The sequence below is a fragment of the Durotheca rogersii genome (assembly GCF_024521655.1).
Source record: "Durotheca rogersii strain YMJ 92031201 chromosome Unknown GGS23scaffold_15, whole genome shotgun sequence".
Classification (NCBI taxonomy): Eukaryota; Fungi; Ascomycota; class Sordariomycetes; order Xylariales; family Xylariaceae; genus Durotheca; species Durotheca rogersii.
Genome location: NW_026251246.1, coordinates 249394 through 269599, shown reverse-complemented (window position 1 = coordinate 269599; position 20206 = coordinate 249394). Strand labels below are relative to the sequence as shown.

The window sequence follows — 20206 nt, the reverse complement described above, 5'->3', positions numbered from 1 at the left end:
TAGGCGGGGACATGAACAAGTTTTATTATTTAGGACCGGGGGGAAAAAAAATCAGATACCAAGGGCAATGGCGACGAAAAGGGGTCGGGGGGTGGAGAGCCCAGACGGATGAATGGACCGACTGAATTTGTGTCGGATAATGGAAACGTTCTTTTTTTTTCTACCCCTATCCACGAACTTATCCCGATTTAAGAGAACACTACCCAGCAGCTCTGTTACAATCCCACATATGTATACCCTCCTCTCTTTCTCAATGCATTTTTCCGTCAACTGAGGGGCACCACCCCGAACGGATCTCTCTGCCATTTGTTCTTGCATCTAGAATTTTACCCTTTACCCTCAAGGGTCTATGTCTCCCGTTTGCGAGCGCGTGCGGCGCGGCCCGCAGGTTGCAGGCGAGGGTCTAGAATTGCGAGTACTTACTGGCAGATCTCCCGCGTCGCAGGCGCCCACGCGAATCGGGGACACCGCACAACGATCGTCTCTCAGGTCGTGGACCACGAGGTCATTTGTCTTCGCTGCTTACATGTCTACGTCCGATAGTCGCGAGATCTCCGAGAGCGTTCCCGCCTTTGACGGGCGATCAGGCTATGCAAGACCTCCCGTAGCGTGCCACGCGACCGCCCCCGACACGCCAATGTGAGATGTGAGATGTGAGTTGTATGTATGTATGTATGGAGCAAGCCGAGCCGAACTCGTCGAGCTCCCTCTTACGTGGGAGAGCCGACGACTCGCCGATCCGCCACGCTGCTGCGGCTGCATAAGATATGTGCATGCATGTACATATACATATGTATGTATGGACCTGACAATAGTATAGTACCTAGTGGTGTGAGTATGTACATGTATAACTATGCGGATCTCAGGGCACCCTAAACGGAGCCCCGCGATTGGTCGATTCAACAAGGGCACGAAACGCAACGACAACAGGTTTAGCTTCTGACGTTTTACATGCCTTATTGCCTGAGGCAGCGAAGCAACAGGAGCGAACCCGACCACAACGCACACGTAAATACCTAGCAGTTGTTCGCCCGCCTCGCCCTGTACGGCATGATGGCCAACTCCGAGAAGCCACAGTTGTTCGTGAGAAAAGGCGTGGGTATTTCTAGTCTTCCTGATCCCCGAAGACCGGCATCGAAGCCGAGAGCCCGCAAAGGTCGCTGCCGTCGGAGACCGACCTCAGCCGAGGACGACAGCTGACGTCAGTGGCTTCGTCAACGCGGCAGGCTATCTCCGGCCGGCATCTTGTACCGAGAACTTCTCCAGGCGCTCAGCACCTTCTCGCAGACCTGGTGGGAGGCCTGAAAAACGTCGCCAGCGAAGCTAAACGACGAGGCCGTGGCTTGCTCTTGTTAGACCCGGGCGGACCGACGACGGGCACGGGCACGAATTGCTCCCGCTCTGGTTTGGGTAGCTCCGCGGGCTCTCGTGCTCTGAGACGGAGCCGTGGAGGCCACCCGGGCGACAGATGGGCTCTCCCGAGCCTGAGCCAAAGCGTCGGCGGTGGCTTGTCCACGAATCGACTCGGCGGTTGTAGGCAGAACGTATCCTGGACGGAGCTCAGTGTGGTAGTATTACGGCTTACGATTCAGACAGATAAAACTCAGTAGAAAAAGCTTGATTCTTCTAGGTTCTTTAGCGAAGCTAAAGCTAAGAGCTAAAGGCTAAAGGTTCTATGGAAGCTTACGGGAGCGGCTAACTTATCCTCCTATCTTTCTATCTTATTACGACATACCCGGTCCCCGAGTTAGGTAGCTCTTAGTGCCCTTAGGTCTTATATTTTATATTACTTTTCGCTAGAAAGCCTTAAGTAGTTAGGGTACGTTTTATTATAGGATTTCTTTTAGTTCCTAGGTTATTTCGTTATATCCTAGTTATTTAACTTAGTATTATTTATGATTATATAATTCGCGGGTATCTAGTATTTTTTCGATAATATAGGTCTCGTAGTCGTTTATATATAAAGAACCTAGTAGTAGTAATGATTTCTCGGGATTTACGATGGCTTTTTTAAGGTACTAAATATTAATAACTAGATATTATTTTAACTATAAGGGGAGTTTTAATTCGTAACGATAAGGAGATATCTTTTATATGATTCGAAAGGGGCTAACGTAAGTAAAGGAGAGTTTCGTTTAGTTGTTTAAATAGTAGCCCCTTTTTTTTAGCTTAGCTAGTTTTATATATACGAAGTCTTAAAGGTCTATAAGTAAAGTATGTTTAAAATCGTAGATAAGCTTTATCTTTACCTCTATAAGGCGAATTACGTCGTAGGCGTCCTATCTATATTATACTTATATGGATATAAAGTCGTTAGATGCTAGTAGATTAAGTAGAATTTAGAATTATTTAGGTTCGATCCCGTAAAGGATTTAGAAGGAGGAGAGTTTAGTAGTATCGTTAATAAAGGTATTTAGTACTGCTAAAATATAAAGGAATATCTTTAGCTAGTAACTTTAGTTAAAGAACGATCCGAGATAGGTTCGTAGAGCTATTTCGATGGCCTTAATGGTTACCTTTACTTATCCGTTAGTTATTAAGTAATAGGCGGACGTTATTCGGGTTTCGATTTAAGCGGCTTGGTATAAGGCCTGCTAAAATTTAGAAGTAAACTTAGTATCTATATCCGATATAAAGGCTTCTAGGAGTTATTAATTTAGATATATATATCGGAAATATAAGTCGGCTTAATCTTCCGCGGTATACGTAGTTTTTTCGTATAAGGCCTTCTTAAATTTTAAGAGCTTATCGATAATAATTAAGGCGGCGTCGTAGCCGTTATATAACGTAAGGAGGCCGACGACGAAGTCTAAAGAAAGGACGCGGAATGGTTCTATAGGTAATAAAATCGGTAGGAGATTTCTAGGTAGTATTATATTATTTAGTTTAGCTACTTAGTAAGATAGGTAAGCTATTACGTATATTTTAATTATACGTTTAAGAAAGGGGATAAAGGCTATGTTCCGGTTTTAGTAATTCCTACGTAAGTCCGATCGTCGTATACTAGCTTAAGGAATTTCTTTTAATAGGATTATAATACGTAGAGGCGATGGCGTTATTCGTCGTAGAAGAATAGAAGGCTTAAAGAGGGGTTAAGGGTAAAGTAATAAAAGGAATATATAATTAGGTCTTGATTTAGTTATTAGCGAATCTTAGCGTATATAGTTTTAAAGGTACGGTCTTCGGGAATAGCTTCGATGATATCCTGAGTTAGGTAATCTAATAGGTATAGTATCGTAGCTACGGTACTAGGTATAAAAGCTAGAAGCCTTCTAGCGGTAGGTAAGAGGAGGTTATTACTATCGTTAGTAGTTCGTATAGGGAATAGGTACGCTATATCTTATTCCTGGTTAGATTAGCTAAATAGGTATGGATATATTCGTAATAACGCGTTAACGTTTACATGCTGTTTTTTTAGTCGGTAGAGAATCTTAACGCGATTTTTATATTAGCTTAGATATAAGCGCTAAGCTAGTAATCGACGTTATCCGCGAGAGACGCCGCTCTTAACGAAGGTATCTCGGATCGCCGTATGGTTAGTAATAACGTATATAAAGCTATAATTTAATATATACCTTAGTTATTATAGTATCTATACTAGGGCTTCTATTTCTAACTCTATAGGCTAGTAATAGCGTTAATACTTATTTAATGTTTTAAATAAAAATATTAACGGAACGTATTTACCGTCTTAGATTTAATATACGGCTACTCTATATCCCTTAATGCTATTATTTATAAATAATAGAAAGGGTTTATCGTAATTAAGGAACGCGAGATTAACGGCGGTCTTTAATTTTAGTTTTAGTATATTCTAGGCTTATTTTACCTCCGTTCAGAGGCTTTATCGTCGTTCGATGTCTTTTTCGTAGGTCTTTTTTTCCTTAGCTGTTTTTGGATTTAGCGGAAGCGGTAATAGAGGTATATTCTTAGCGTACGTCTTCCTTATAGGGTTCTTTTTAGGTACGGTTCTAAAACCTAGCGCCTTAATCTCGAATAGTAATTAGGCTATTATGGAATATCTAGGTATGTAATTCCTATAATAGCTTATAAGGCCTAAACCATGCTTTAGATCGTTTAAGGTATGGAGTTCTAATTTCTAGATTACTTTAATTTTATCGTCGATGGTATTAATACTTACGCGAGAGACTTATTTATTTAATACGCGTAGTTTAGGTTAAGCGAAGTAGCATTTAAATAAGGCTATCGAAATTCCAGACTTCTCGAGGATCGTTAGGATAAGGTTAATATGTCGTATATATTCGTTTATAGTACGGCTATAAATAATAATATCGTCGATATAAACTAGAACGAATTACTATAAGTATAGGAAAAGAAGCTTTTCTATACGATATTAAAAGAAGCTAGGTAATATTATTAATCCTATTATATTAATTATAAGTTACTCGTACCTTCGATACTAGGTAACGAAGGCTATTTTCTAACGGTCTTCGACGATAATATCTTATTAGAAAAAGCCTTTTACGACGTTTATTAAAGTAAAAACTATAGCTTCGTATATGCTCTATAAGATATCTTCCTAGCGCGATAAGAGGTATCCGTTAAGTTATATTTTAATATTAACTTTACGTAGATTTACTATTATTCTTAGTTTATTATTCCTTTAAACGATAAACGCTAAACTAAAATAAGGTAATTCGGTTTTAAGAGGGACGTCTTCGACGATACCGAGCTTCTTTAAAGGATTTAATATACTATCCATCGTATCTTTATTATATTTAGATATATAGTAGGGTTTCTATCGGAGGTCCGCTAAATTAACCCCTTCTTTAAAGTTAATAAGTATTTTAATGCTATCGTTAAATTTACCTAGTTATTACCGGAAAAGGTAAGCGTATGATTTAATAATTTATTATATATAGTTCTTTACGTAAGGTCCCTAGTAATCGGATATATTCATATCTTCGATATTTAGGGTAAACGACGGAGCATTTTATAGGTCTTTTAACCCGGGAAGGTTATATAGGTAACCGTTAAGGTATTTAAGGTATTTAAGGTTATTTAAAAGATCGTTAATATTACTTAATAAGTCTAAAAGTAATATAACTTAATATTATTTAGGCATTTATTCGGGTATCTCGTTTATATTAGTAATATATAATTTAATCGAATCGTATATATTAATTTTAGCTAACGATTCTATGTATCGTCCGGCGGAGATACGTATTCTAGTAGTACTAAAGTTAACGAAGGGAAAGGCGGTTTCTTAACCGGTAGTAATACCGTTAATAAGGTTTCCTAGTATATCGGTTCTTATAAAAGAAAAGACCTTTGGTTTAATAATATATCCGGAGTTAAGAATAGGAAGTTTAGCGTATATTACGGGGATGTTATATCTACGACTTAGTTTAAATATAATCGTTCGGGTTATTCGAATTACGACTCGTTCTAATGGATAATGGCGTAATTTATTATGGCACTTCTTACTTACGGCTAGTATTCTTTAGCCGGAGTTACTAATAAATAATAAATCTTATTCGTTTCCTTATTCTATATAGAACTTATTAGGTTAAAGAAATGAAGTTCCTAGGAGGAAAGAATACGATAAGGAGTCGATAATAAATACTATATAATCGGCGGACCATTTATCCTTTTCCGTAGTATAGAAGGTAAAAGTTAGACGGGTTAATTCCGTAACTATTAGGCCGTTTCCTACGCCGCTTAAGGATATCGGTTTCGGGAGGCGAGTTATTACTACGGAGGAATAATACGTAGTTAATATTAATCGGCTTATTAGAGTAATAGGGGAATAAGTATCGATATACGTTATTAAGTCTAATGTTTCTAATAAAATAGTAGTCTGGAGTTATTAAAAGGATCGAAATAAGTATCTTTTGTTATTTAAAAAGAAAATATAAGTATCGTTTGGTAGTAAATCTAAATCTAAAATAATAATAGTTTATATTAGCCCTGGTTTTATAGTTTTTATCGTTTTATCGTATTTTTTGCCTTTATTTTCTTAATATTCTAGAAGTAAGGTCGATAATAATACCCCGTTATTAGTACCGTACGGCCCTAGGGTATTAATTAGGTCGCCGGCGTACCGTTTTCCGGGTCCGTTACTAGGTTAACGTCGGAAATATCTTATACGATACGGTCGAATTCCTCTTTAGGTAATAGGTTTTTTTCCCCTATATCCGGGTCGGATATAATAATAGTATCTTTTATAAAGTAGGCGTTAATTTATTACCTTAGTTTAACGTAATCGCCGCGGTAAATAAGGTTACCGTATTTATAATAAATCTAACGGCGGCGAGATTTATTACTATCGTTAATTTATTAAGTTAGTAATTACTAAACTAGCTATATCGATTACGGTTAAGCTAGTAGCGTCGTTTATTAGCCGGGTTATATTTATTAGCTTAGCTATATTTATTAGCCTAACTATATCTACTAGCCTAGCTATTATGTTAATTATTAGAATAGGTATTAAAGTAGCTACCTTTAGTCTTATCTTATTTAGAATTATCCGGGTCTTCGTTTATACCTTTAAAACTATCGAGCTACGTCGGTAGGTATTAGTATCTAGGTCTAGCCTTTATTTACGGATTTTAATTGCTATAATTCTTTTTCCATTACGGCGAAACGAAAATAATCGTTCTCCTGTTATAGTTAGGTACGCTTATACTCGGCTTTAGTAATATATTTTACCGCTACTAGTTATAATTTTAAGTCTCGAATGGTATTTCGTAAAGTTTTAAATATAATAACCTATATTAGTCGTAGATTTAAACTTATTTTAATCCGGCGTACTTAGGAGTCCTTATTAAATTCTCTAGCTTTATTATATAAACGGATCTTCTAGTCGACGTAGTCGTAAAGTTATAAAACGTTTTCCGTATTAAACGAGTATTTTAGGCTATCGGCCTGGAAAAGGGTTTCTTCCTTATCTTTTTAGAAGCGTTTAAAGAATATAGATTTAAATAAGTTTAAATCATAGGTTATGGTATCTTTAAATACGACGGGTAGGGAATTAAAGAAGGTCGCTTTATCTATATCTCTTATTATAATATCCTACCCGAAAGCGTTTAATACCGCGTCGTATTCCTTTCGATATATAAGGAAGTTAATTTTATTTAAGTACTTCGTAATAAGAGTCTTTTTATTATCGTATATAAAGATCTCTGGTTTAAGTTTATTATAAGGTCGCTTAGCGGGATAAGCTAGCTAATAAGGCGCTAGGGGATAGTTAGGAGGCGCCGGGTAGTCGGGAGGTATTAGGTAGTTAGAACCGGGCTGGTTTTATTCGTAGTTATAAGCGTTATATGGTTAATATTTACTTTAAGATCGAATTAAACGGGGAAGGAAACCTATTAGTTAATAAGGCGGTTATAGGGGTAGTAATAGCGGTTATTCTAAGGCTTTAGGGGTTTCGTATACTCTAGAGGTTTCGTATCGTAATAATATAGCCGAAATATACGGGAATTCTATAATTAGCGGTCTTTATCGCTAAATTATTATAAACTTTTCGAATTCTTAGGTATTAATAATCTATATTTAGTTATTAAAACTATCCGTTGCTTTTATGGTAATATTTAGGCGTTAGCGAGGGCTTATCTTTCTTAGGATAGCTTTAGCGTTATTTCGGGTAGCGAGTAATTCCGGGGAGTAGTCTTAGAGGTAAGATAATTTACCTTACGACTAATGTCGTAGTATTTTATTTACTATAGCTACCATGAGGTAAAAATAGTAAAGGTCTTCCATAGTAAGCGGTACTTTAGTTCTACCGTTAAGTAATCGTAAATCGGTAGGCTTAGGAGATAGAGGTAGTTTAAAAGCTAAAGGTAGGCGTTTAGGTTACTTTTCTAGTAATTTAATAAATAGCCCTGCTCTTTAGTTAGATAATCCTATAATATATAAACTAATAAGATCTATACTTAATAAGGAGGATAAAGAAATTATTCTTCTTTATTTATATATTAAGAAAGAGGTTAGTAGGGGATTCGGTAGGGTTTAGGACGATTCCTAAGGCTATTCTTATTCTTTTATAGTTAGAGTAGCTAGTATAACCGGTAGGGGTTTAATTATCGGTAATAAAGGACGTTTCTAGCTTTACGAAAGGATTATAAGGTCTTTAAGATCTTTAAATAGTTAAGGGAAGTTATTTAATACGCGTAGTAATGGGATTTTAGGTACCGTAGCCTTAATAAAGCGGCCTTTCGAATCTCGGGTTCGTTTCGTAAGTATCGGCTTAGGGTAGGAAGGTATCGGTCGAACTTATTAATCCCTTTAGGGTTCTAGTTCCGAAGCTTTATTTCCCGTAGCTTATCCGTTAACGCGTAAAGCTACTATATTACGGCTTACGATTTAAATAAATAAAACTTAGTAGAAAAAGCTTAATTCTTCTAGGTTCTTTAACGAAGCTAAAGCTAAGAGCTAAAGGCTAAAGGTTTTATGGAAGCTTACGGGAGCGGCTGACTCATCCTCCTATCTTCCTATCTTATTACGACAGGTAGTGGTCTAGGAGCTCGCGAAGCGCCGTTCGTAGCTCGTAGGTCTAGAGCAACGCAGTTAGAAGAGTGAGGAGAACGTCAAGTAACCGAGCACTTACGGCGTTACTACGAGGGTCTGTAATCTGTGCGGCTATAACCCTCCGAGCAGGACGGACGACCATCGGATGGCTGGAATTCGTTAGCTCACAACGCAGGACCAATCGCTCGGAGGCGCTACTCACATAGGGGTGCGGCTGTGTCCTCGAGCACAGCGGCGGCAACGGCTCGCCGAGGCGGGTGAGTCGAAACACTCGCCCGCCGGCCTGTTCCAAGCGGCGCTGCTCGCGCAATGGTAGCGCGGGACGTCCGCCGGGACCGCTTCACCGTTGAGTTCTGCCCCAGGTCGGTTCGGCTGGCTGGGGAGCAGTCGCGCGTTCACGGCAGGCTCGCTTCCTAGTAATTGCGCGGCGCCTTGGTCATCTAAGGCGCGCAATTGTAAGAGGGCCGGAGCTGTTGAGCCGTTGTTGAATCGACTCGATCTTTCATGCCGTTTTACGATCTTATTCACGGGGAGCTGTCGTTGGCAACCCTTCTGGCTGTCGTAGGCAATGCTTTTGGCTGTTGCTGGCAACCCTTTTGGTTGATTAGCTAGGTAATAATAGATCCCCACGGTGTTCTCCGCCGTTTGAGGAGCAGTTGGGCTCGCTGCCGATGTCCGCGGCCTGGTTCGATGATTGATACTGTCCCGGCCGCTCGTACTGCGGCTCGTTAAGCAGCTAATTTTTGGGCGTGGGGTTCGGAGGGTCTGTTTGTGTGGACTCTGAGGGTCGGTCGGCTGCGTACTGGTTGCCGGTATGGTCTAGTCGGAGTCCGCTATCGTGAGTAAATCGGTGTCCGAGCCTTTCCCCCATCGTAGGCGGAGTCTATTATCAGGTCTCAGGGAAGAGATTCCCAAACGGGGAGACCAGGATATAGAGTCAACGATAAAGATCGTGAAATCAGCGGACCAATCTTGTCGTGTAGAAGACGAAAGCCAGGCTGGTGGATTGCGTAACCATTGGGTCATCGTCCGCTCCACATGCTGAAAAGCGCGGGATCTATGAAGTATTGTGGCAGATGGGTTTTGGGTGGTGCTTAGCTAGGACGGGTCGGCTTATAAGTGCGATGGGGGAGCAAGTGTCGACGTAGGCTGTCAAGCAGGAGTCTTTAGAATAAGCTATTGTCTGCAACTGCTGGAAAGAACGAAATATTAGATATCGTCTAAGAAGGATATATAATTCCTCCTGCTCTGCCTCCCCTGCCACAAATTCCCTCGTGGGCTACGCAGGCTTATAAGGTAGGATCTCCGGCACCACACCTATGACGAAGTCGATGAAATGGGAAAGGGGCGTTGTCGGAGAAGATTCAAAATCCCCTCCCCTCTCACCCCTCGCCACCCAGTATAATATTAGTTATTAAGAGGGCAGGATTTGGGCAGTGTCATGCTCGCTTGATAGTTACTGTCTGAGCTGCGGTAGGAGTAAGCGCTTTAGCTGCCTTAGTGGCTGCTCGGGCGATTCTTCTAACTGGAGCGAGACGTAGCTCCAAACCACCGTCCCCTCCGTGACCGGGGAGCCCAGCCGCACCAGATGAACGAGGCACGGAGCCAGGGAACATGCTCTGGCGGGCAACGGCGGCGCTCATACGAAGCAGCTCAGTCTGATTGCGGTTCCTATTGCGATTGCGGATGGATCGCAGATGCGGGAGGGGAAAATAAGGGCTGGTTTGGCTGCTACGTGACAGGCAGAGGATAGCAGTGATCTCTTTGTGGTATGCGCGCTCGTCGAATCTTCGGTTCCTTGTCGGGGAGCATGTCACCGATTTTCTGGTGGATAAAACCCATTTGATTTCCTTCGTCAGAATTCTCATCGAGATACGGCCAAAGCACGTACCTAGCCACGCAGGCCGGCATCTGACATAATAGTGCTCACGTTACGGAAGTGAAGGGGCCCTCCGTTAAGTACCTAAAATAGGTGCCAGAGCCGGAAAAGCAGCGCACAATCCAAGGTCGTATGATCCTTCGCTATCACCTGGGCTTCCGGCCCGGCCCGGAAGGTAATATTCGCAGTTAGACAATTCAGGGCTCTCGATTCCCCTCTCCACCAACGTTGTGGAAGGATCCATGATCGGGGTAGGCCTTTATGGTCTAAGGTGAACTCGACGCGGCCGGATTTCTTCCATATCTCCATGATCCTCGTCGTCGGGCCCTCGTCGCCTTCCGTTTGATACTACTTGGGTGAACGTTCTTGAGAGGTTACACCTCGCAGTCGTAGGGGCATCGGAAGGATTAGTGCGTAACCGGGGGGGCGGTCGTAGCTCCGTGGAGAAATATCGGTGCTGGTTCTTGGTGAACCAGCACCCATATGGCCGCAAACCTGGTAGCAGTATCTGTGTCCTGGGGGTGGTTGACGAGAGGAGTCTCTTGCCCATGAAAGGCAACTGCACAGTCTATACTGTCGGTATGTCGCAGCGCAATCTCTTACGCATTTCCTTCCGCGGGCTCCAAGAGGGCTCCAAGACTTAGGCCATCGGCGCCAACAGGGCCCCCCCAGTGTACCATTCGTTTGGTACCGGAGCAGGCCATTCTAAACACCCCCAGAGTAGTAGCTCGCCTCGGGGGAAGACGGGAAAGGGATGGGGAGCTGAGGAGTTTACACAGTCTCCATAGAGCCTCGGCGCTGGACCGTCTGTATTCCGCTTGGATATAAGCATGTGGGGGTAGAGCAGAGAGTGATTTCCAACCAACCTGGCCCCTGTATGCTCGCTCATCCTATCGCGTGCCTTGACCATTTCCTTGAGAGTTGTGGGGGGTTCAAGGTATGGTTTAGGGCCAAAGAGCACCAGTGGTGCTTGGCCTTGTTTGCGTTCTCAGGAGACTCCTCTCAACCAATGCGCAATATGATCGACCGGTTCGGGACACTGTCCCGAGCTCAGTATGCCAAGCCGTACTTCGAGCCCCAACCTTCCTTCGTAGGTCGCGCTCGTCTATGATGGAACGGAGGAAGTCCGGCGTTGCCAGAGACTTGATAACTGTAGTATTTCGACGGCGGAGGAACGGTGTTGAGTGATTAACACCGTTTCTCCTCTACAGGTATCCAGTCTCTGGTAATACCCAACTTCCTCTGTATAATAGACAAGCGCGATCCACGAAGGAAGGTTGGGACTGGAAGTACGGATTGGTATACTGGGCCCGGGACAGCGTCCCAAAGCGGTCGATCATGTTTCGCATTGGTTCTCTCGTCTTGAGACTTTGGGTGTTAGAGTATCTGGCATTGGCAGCCGTTGTGCAGCGAGAGAGGAGTCTCTCGCAACCTGCACCGAACGAGAGAGGAGTCTCTGGTGTAACTAGAGTATCTGCATTGCCATGCCAGTCTTCATTGGGCGTAGCCCAAGGTAGGCTGGACCCACGCTGACATAGAGAATAGTTGGCGGCGAAGGAGAAGCATGGAGACGGCCAGTCGACTGTGCCTTAGGGTCTGGTTTGGATGTTGACACCCGTCTTGGAAAGTCTGTTAGGGGTGCATTCCTTTCGCCTAGCGGCGCATAGGGCACACTTGGAGGACGCGGAGTTTGAGAAGACACAGCTGGGCTGGAAGGGCATGGAGAACTCATCCATTGAGTGGCGAAGATAAATCATGCAGGGGATGTCAGCATTTCGCTGCGGTGTTTCGTGATCGGTGGACAGCAGAGCGGCCGTCGTGGCAACAGGGACGAGACTGCACAGCTGTCCGTATCCGAACCCGCGATAGCGTCGTATATCGACATATATAAAAAGGATACGTCGTTTCTTACGGCCTCGTAGCCGTGAATCGCCTCTCGATTATCCGCGGCGAATACCACTGGTAAGTCACCGATAACCGTGAATAACCCTGTCGGAGGTATTAGGGGCGTATCATATATAATCATAGACATATGAATTGTCGTAAGGTGTTGTCGTAAGGTTTCGAGATTATATAGCGATAGACCGGGAAGGCGTATATAACTGAGGGTTATATTAATACGTTAAATCTGCGTGTGGTTGAAACCGGAATGAGAACGGCCAGGAGCAGGAAATAGCGGCGACCAGGAGCAGGAGAGAGCACGGTTGCATCTCTGTTGTCGGCCCTGATGAAGAGCGTGAGGAGAGCGCCCACGGGGTCCCGTTGTATGCCTTGCCTGCAGTCCGTGACTTGAGCGTCATCAGCTGACTGCTGTCTGCTGCCTAAATCCAGGTGTAGGATCCAAAGGCATGGCGAATAGTCGCCAGTCTAACAGATAGTTAGACACTAACTCCCATACATGGAATGCTTGATGGCAGAGGGGTGTTACCTTGTAGCGCATTTGACCCGTCCCTGGCCCTTGTGAATAGTAGGAAGAGTGGTAACGAATTTTGTTCTACCCAAGTGTTAGATAGAAAATCTAAATAATGCTTTGTTAGATGTGACAATCATAGTGCTCACATTGGAGTGCAATTTTGGCCCGGCCAAGTCCATCCTGAGCCTGGGAGGGAATGGGAACGATGACTAGGGCCTGTTGTGGCTAGGGTCCCTATTATCCTACCACCGTATCATGTCAGTGTCTGGAGTGAACTACAATTAGGATAGGTGGGCTTACTGTTGAAGTTTGGCATTGTCACGTAAAACGTAGACGCCTACATTCTACAACTTGTAGTATGTAGGCTTAGAAAGGCTGATTCCCGTACGTGACAGGCATCCGATGAAGCCTCTGTACAGTGGCGATGTTGCAGCACGTAATGATCTTCCTAGGCTTTAGTAGTACCGCTGAGACAGATGTGGTAATGAGGGGATTGTCAAGGGTTGTGATGGGTCTGGTGGCCGTTCTGGAGGAGTTGCAGGTGAGAAATTATGAAGAATTGGTGGGAAGAAATTTCGAGGAGACTCCAGGAGGGGAGACGCCTTCATATACTTTTCCCCTCTAGCTTGTAACGAAGTATTGATGGGTCAAATTAGTCAAGTCCGTCAAACTGGCAGCGTGAGGTTGAATCACACTACAGTGAGAACAGGGGCGAGGAACTGTGCGGCATTGCCTCGACGACCATACAGTAGATTAGGGATCTCACCTTTTCCGCCGTGTCCATTTGCAAACTTGAGGAGCAAACATATCCAGCACCTGCCTCTAACCAAGACGCCCTACTGTGGATATCTGTGTGATTCATCATGGTGAGAAATCAATGTCCCACAGTGCCTGAATGGAGGATGCTTCACCTTGCTGTTGTAACACTGGGCAATGATGAAAGTTTGCACAAGATCACAAGAGAATGGATGGTGCTGGTAATATCAATGTGTTTCCTGTTATGCGCTCCGGGTAGGAAGGCGAATGGCAAAACAACAAGAGATCAGGACGTCTACTGGTTGCAGCTTTGAATAATGTAGATTTGACTGAGCGTTGTAATATTGGTTTATAGGGGTTCAAATTGGCTAATTCACCATAAGATGGATAGCGTTGATGGCAGAGTGCATAATATTATGTGGTATACCTTTGCTCTAGACAAAGCATGATTGTCTAGCTAAGTTGGCCTTGGCTATCTTGGTAAACTCACACCAGTCTGTGTGATATCTAGGCTAAACTAGGCCTCAGTAGGCTCATATTAAGCTAATATATAACAATTGGCAGCATCTATTTTCGTTGCTGCTGGAGGGCCTATGGAGTCTCGTTGACAATATCGCAGGACTAGGTGGGGCCAAACAGTGTATATCTATTTTGCTGGGGAAGTTGACGCGAATATGATTGGTAACTATTCAGCCTCAGCCAAAGCATCGTATCGACTACCCCTGGCTGTGAGGTAGTCGAACTCGCGATTCTTTGTATCGGTATAGTCCCCCGAGTCTCTTGCTCCTAGCACATCCTGGACGGACCACGCGATCCCCTCTGCTCCGATCCGAGCCCCGATCAGGTTTGGCGCCCCAGGGCCGAGCTGTAGCGCAGCGAGCCTGCCCGCGATGAACAGCGGTGCGTCGTCTCGCCACTGGTATAAGTAGATAGGAGTTAGCATGGGAACGCTTGTCCGAGAGAGAAAGACGTCGAGGACAATCCTCACCAACACTAGGAGGCGGCCGAGGTTGTTGGTGGCAGGAATGTGCATAGTCGAGAGAGAAAAGAGATCAACCGAAGATCAGGTATACTTACAGCCATATTATCTGTGATGCAAGGCAGACCCCCGCAGCTGTTGATAGGGTATTCCGAGTAAATCGAACGCAAGAACGGGAGACGTTCGAAGTTGCTCTGCACACCGGTTGCGAAGTAGATGTGGTCTATCCGAGGTAGCGTCTGGTTCTCACCGGGTAGCAACACTTCCCAGGTCATAGATACGGGATCCCAGCGCTTCCATTAATCGTAGTGTTCAAGAGTAGGCGTAGGCGACCAAACGCGACGTACCACTCAAGAATTTTCTTATATTGCGGGGTGACGCTGCCACCGTTTCGCGCGGACATAATCTTCTCCCAGCGCTCTTCGACCGAATCCGCCGACCAGAAGGCGGCCTGTTCAAAATTGCGGAACTTGCCCACCCACTCGAGTCCTACGTCGAAAGGCTTCACTTTTAGAGATCCGCGCATGAGGAGCCACACGTTGGTCACCCCTCGGCGGATGGCCAAGTCGGCTAGCTGGGCCGAAGTCAGCCCGCCCCCGACGATGACGATGTTGGCCGGCAGCCTCGCGGCAAGCTTTGCTCGGACCCGTGGAGATGGTATCTCCTTGATTTGCATGGCGTGGGTTACGGCGTCCGTCCCCTCTGTCGGCATGTCCGGGATTTGAGGCGGGTTGCCACCTACGGCCAAGACCACAACTCTCGCGTAATGAGTGTCCTTGTCGGTCTGGACGGTAAATACCTTGTCAGTCTCGGAGGCGGGGTCGAGATAACCGTAACGAATGTCGTCTACTTTCTCCTGGCGGACGACACCTTGACGCAGGTTGTAGCGGTCTATGAGACAACCGCAGTGTGCAGAAAAGAGCGGCGTCGAGGGGGCGAGGTAGTCGTTCCGGTCGCGTTCGTCCACGGTAGGCTCCGTCCTCGGCCTTATTCTAGTCAGCATACGGCCCCGGCCACGAAAACCTGGAAAGCGAAACTTACTGCCTCCCGGGTCTCTTCCTCTTCTTTCTCTGGTGCTTGCTTAATTCCTTGCCGACGCACCCTCTGAGCTCGGTTAATTCGTTGCTCCTCTGGTTTCGGTAGGTATAGGCAAGCAGGCCATCCCGTTCCGCGGGATCGACGTGGAAGAACATAGGGCTTCGGAGATGGGAGATGTCGAAAGTCTTGAATAGGTAGTCCCACCGTGCCATCCAACGATCGCCAGTGGCATCTAGGACCAGAAGGTCAAGTTCCGGGCCGACTGCGGAGGAGGTGCATTGTTTCCGACAAGCCTCGGCGCCCGTCTTATAGTGCTTGATTCCGGCTTGGTCCCGATGCCTTCGGATCCAGTGGTATCTCTGGTGCTCATCGTCGGAGAAGTTAGCTGCCGGTATACGCTCAGACAAGCGTGATACAACAGCCAGGCCACATGGTCCGCCACCAACGATGACGACGTCATGAATGCAGACACCCTTCGCTTCGGCTATCCATCGCCATCTCCTCGACCAGACATCACTCAGAAGGGTAAGGCAACGTCCACTTTCTGTGTTGCACCCGACGTATAGATAGGTCTATAATCGATTTGAGATTTACTATAGCGCCGGGACGAAGAAGAGCGCAGAGAAGAGGGAGAGAGAAGACTGGGAAGATGTTCAAGAGGAGGGGGACCTTGATGGTGAGGCGGGCACCCTGATGGCGGGCATTTTCCTCCTCTCCTTCTGCTCTTCTTCCTCGCTCGCTCATCTTCAGGAATGGTAACCTAAACATCAATAACTACCAAGACCAAATCACCGTTGGTGATTATTCCTGAGCCTAGTGCTGGGACTGATCCAATATAGGTATATATGATATAAGCGAGGGGTTAAATAAGTCAGTGGTCAGGGGGCCGGTGATGGCGGAAGCCTCCAGCCTACCCATCACGGAGGGCCAGCATAGTTACGAAGGGTCCCTATAATATAATATAACAGGTAGCTAGACGTTGTATGTGTGTGTTCCGATTCTCGTAAACACGCTACTATTTTATTCGAGGATAGGCGAATCATGATTCTGCGTACGTCCGATAGAGGGCGAGCTGCAATATAGGTCCATGTGTTGTTTAGATCTCTGCCGTCGCGCGCACGTCGACACGACGGCGTCACATCGGGCCGGGAGTCCTCACTGGAAGTGCTCCGCGACGTGGTATGAGACGGCTGTCTCGTCGCCCTCGAATGTGCCGCACACGGGGCAAGTCGTTATCACCGAGCCGACATCGGCCGCTGCATCGACTTCGTTGCCCAGCGGGGTTCTATGGTGGTTGGCCGGACTTCTCGACCGGCTGGTCTCCCCCCTTTGGCCCTTTTGGCCCCTTTGGCCCTTCTTGCCCTTGCCTTGGCGTCGTGCGGGAACGATGAAGGCGCTGAGATCGGCTTGCTGGGGTGCTGCTTCGAGCGGTTCTTCGAGACGCGCGTCGCGATAGCGAGGGGACCGTCCCCGCGGGCGCGAAGTGGCGTTGCTTACTGGGTCGACAAGCCCATCCGCAGGCGAGGCGACACCACCCTGTACTGCCGTCGTACTACCACTATTGGTGGGCGAGCTGGCGTCGGCGATGCTCTGGACCCGCCCAATGCGGCCGTCTGTCAATCGGACCTTGATACCGCGATGGTGGTCGCCCCGCGTCAACACGTCGCGCACGACTCCGCTGACTTGGCGGCCCGTACGCTGGTCGGGCTTGAGGACGATGTTGACATGGGCGCCAGGGGTGACCTGGGAAGTCTTGGGCACGGCGCGATTGGCCATGGCGTCGCTCTTATCTGGCCATCTGCGTGATGGCGCGCGTGACGGCAGCTCGGGGGGTCGTATCGTGGCGTTGGTCAAGAGATCGGGCGGCCAGGTAGACGGGGAAAGATGTAAGATACGATCAGATCTTGTGTCGGCGCCTCGCCCTCTGCCCCGTCCCCTCGTCGGTTCCGTTGCTTTTTCGTCCGTGAGATGTGACAGATCCGGAATGTCCAAGGTGAAAAAGAAAAGGAAAAAAAGAAAGCGAAGGAAGAGTAAGCCGGGCCAGACCCAGGCTTGGGGAGGCCAGGAGGAGGCCAGGAGGGGATCCGAGCGGTCTCCGTTACGGCGATATTACCCCGCCACCCGCATGTGCCCCGTTTGGGCGCGGTGCTCGGCTTGGTGCATTTCGGCTCTCAGCCACCCTTCCAGAAGTTCGAGCCGCTGCACTCCTACACTGCTTAGACGACGCACGCCCGCGCTCCCGCTCCCATGGTTCCGAGTTATCTTCTTACGACGAAACCAAGCCAACCTGCCCATCTCTCTCGTAGCAAGTCGTGCTAAATAAAGGGATCGGACCATGGATGCGTGCATCTTGCATGCATGTCTTTCGCGTCACGGGTTTCTGTCTCTATGAGTAATATACCTAGATAGCTTATAGATCATACCTACGTTCTCCGCTCTCCCTTTCTCTCTCTGTGTCTGTGTCTGTCTGTCTCCATCTCCATCTCCATCTCCTACGCACTCAATAATATACTCGCACGCTCTCCGTCTCTCCCCCCCTTCTCTCTCAATAGTTGCCTAGAGTGCATTTTCTCTCTCTCCTGCAGGGGCGAGACTGAGAGAGAGAACGACAGGGAGTGAAGGAGATTGCTGGTTGCTTTTTTTTTCTTTTTTTTTTCTTCTTCTTTCTCTTACGTCTCCCAGTTTCTCTTCGCACTCCCGCTTTCGCCAGCATCGTCGGGATGGCGTTTCTGGCTTGTGGTGCCATGCAGATGACCTGTCGATTTGGAGACTTGGAACGCCTCGGTTTCTCCGACTCCAGATTTGTGGAATCTATCTCCAGGTCTCTCTCCCCCTGACCTCACCGACTGCCGAGATTGGTATACGATTGGTTAGGCCGTTGTCCAGTTGGCTCTATGTATACATCCATAACGTATCTTATCCCTGGCAAGGGACGATACTGGGCTAGCCTCTCGCCATCGACGGGGCCCCTGGTACCCTTCACACCTCGCGATCATAAATATCGACCGTGTCCTCGTGGATGCTCTCGCTGTAGAACCCGTCACCGAACCACTAGATAGCCACAGCTCTTCACACCCCCCCTCCTCTTCCTCGATTACATTGACCTGAACCACCACCGCCAACCACCACTACCACCACCACCATCACCCAGAATCCTCTCTCGTCCTCGCCTCTACCATGCGTAAAGTTGTAGCGGGGCCAGCTGATCGCCTGCCAAGGCCACCATATGATGCTAAGATCACCCCCATTTTCAAGGCGCTGGGTGGCATGCCCGAGCGGTACGAGGTTGAGAAGCTGAGGAAGGACGCGTCGGCGAGGACCCTGCCGCTCACCAACGCCCTGTTCGCCGATAGGAGCGTGAGCGTCGAGGACATCACCATCCCCGGCCCGCGGCAGGACCTGACCGTGTCTGTTGTACGACCCGTGGCTCCGACGACGAGCGGCTACCACCCGTGTATCTTCTACATCCACGGCGGCGCGCTGGTCGCCGCCGACCGGTTCGCTGGCTTGGACACGAGCGTGATATGGGCTAGGGAGTTTAACGCCATCACCATCAGCGTGGAGTACGGGCGTGCACCTGAGAGCACGGGCACCCAGCCAGCTGAGGACTGCTACGCGGCGCTGCTCTGGGCTGGATCCCACCTTTCGGAACTGCATGCCGACCCCGAGCGCCTCCTACTCTACGGCACCTCAGCCGGAGGCGGTCTGGCTGCGGCGGTCGCGCTGATGGCGCGCGACAAAGGCGGCCCGACGCTGTGCGGCCTCGTCCTCGAATGCCCCATGCTCGATGACAGGAACGAGAAGGTCTCGTCTCAGCAATTCTCCACCGGCCCCTTTTACAACTCGACTCTCAACGCGTTTGCCTGGAGGTGCCTCCTCGGCGAGCGCGTGGGCGGCAGCTCTGTATCCGAGTATGAAGCGCCAGCCCGGGCCCAAGACCTTTCGAGGCTGCCGCCGACCTTCCTAGACTGCGCCTCGGCGGAACCGTTCCGGGACGAGATCGTAGCCTTTGCTTCGAAACTATGGGAGGGTGGCGTCCAAGCTGAGCTACACGTCTGGCCGGGTGGGCCCCACGGGTACGACCGCATCGTCCCTACGGCGCCCTTCGCGATACTGGCAAGGAAGACCAGGCTATCATGGATTCGCAGGATCTTCTCTCAATGAAAAAGATAAAAAACAAGAAAAAAAAACTTTTTTTGGGAGGGGGAGGCTCGCTCCTCGGACAGCCGGCCGTACCGACCCCATCCGATCTTGCTGTCGCACGCAGTGACAATCTCGCGGGTCATTAGCCGGACGCGATGGGCATTCGCGAGATACGACAGGGAGAGGGTGGGAGGGGATAAGCCAGTCCGTGCCTCGCAACCTGCGCTCCGCTAGCCACTGCCGCCCGCCCACCAACAGGGCTTATTAGTATCACCATCATGTACAGAGAACCCCTTGGGGGTTGAACGGGTTCACGTATGGGTTTATCTGGCTAGAAATCTATATATCTGTTTGTTTACACCTACGGTCTTGGAAAGGCACGCATGTATCATTTCTTGTCATGATTTACGATAGGCACTCCCGAGTCAGATAGTAGCAAAATAGCCACTCCCCCTATTGTTGGCACAAGCCCTTGGGGCTCATGCTCCGCCTTCGACCCTCTCAA

The 20206-nt window shown here is 47.5% G+C and overlaps 4 protein-coding genes across 4 annotated transcripts; 1 reads left to right on the top strand and 3 right to left on the bottom strand.

Annotated features, from left to right (window-relative positions):
- Positions 1–8464: 8464 nt before the first annotated feature.
- On the bottom strand, positions 8465–9364 carry GGS23DRAFT_597970 (uncharacterized protein; the record flags this gene model as incomplete). The annotated part of the gene is made up of 4 exons (XM_051518705.1): positions 8465–8518; positions 8573–8642; positions 8696–9211; positions 9297–9364. 4 exons carry the CDS (start codon positions 9362–9364, stop codon positions 8465–8467), a joined length of 708 nt encoding a protein of 235 aa, XP_051370660.1.
- Positions 9365–14226: 4862 nt separating this feature from the next.
- GGS23DRAFT_605889 (uncharacterized protein) lies at positions 14227–16302 on the bottom strand (the record flags this gene model as incomplete). The annotated part of the gene is made up of 5 exons (XM_051519832.1): positions 14227–14457; positions 14619–14813; positions 14864–15506; positions 15562–16031; positions 16153–16302. 5 exons carry the CDS (start codon positions 16300–16302, stop codon positions 14227–14229), a joined length of 1689 nt encoding a protein of 562 aa, XP_051370659.1.
- Positions 16303–16533: 231 nt separating this feature from the next.
- Positions 16534–17334, bottom strand: GGS23DRAFT_611121 (uncharacterized protein; the record flags this gene model as incomplete). Its single annotated transcript, XM_051520379.1, has 1 exon — positions 16534–17334. The coding sequence occupies one exon, from the start codon at positions 17332–17334 to the stop codon at positions 16714–16716; it is 621 nt and encodes a 206-aa protein (XP_051370658.1). The 3' UTR covers positions 16534–16713.
- Positions 17335–18230: 896 nt separating this feature from the next.
- GGS23DRAFT_573895 (lipase) lies at positions 18231–20206 on the top strand. Its single transcript, XM_051516706.1, has one exon. It carries the CDS (start codon positions 18736–18738, stop codon positions 19720–19722), a length of 987 nt encoding a protein of 328 aa, XP_051370657.1. The 5' UTR covers positions 18231–18735; the 3' UTR covers positions 19723–20206.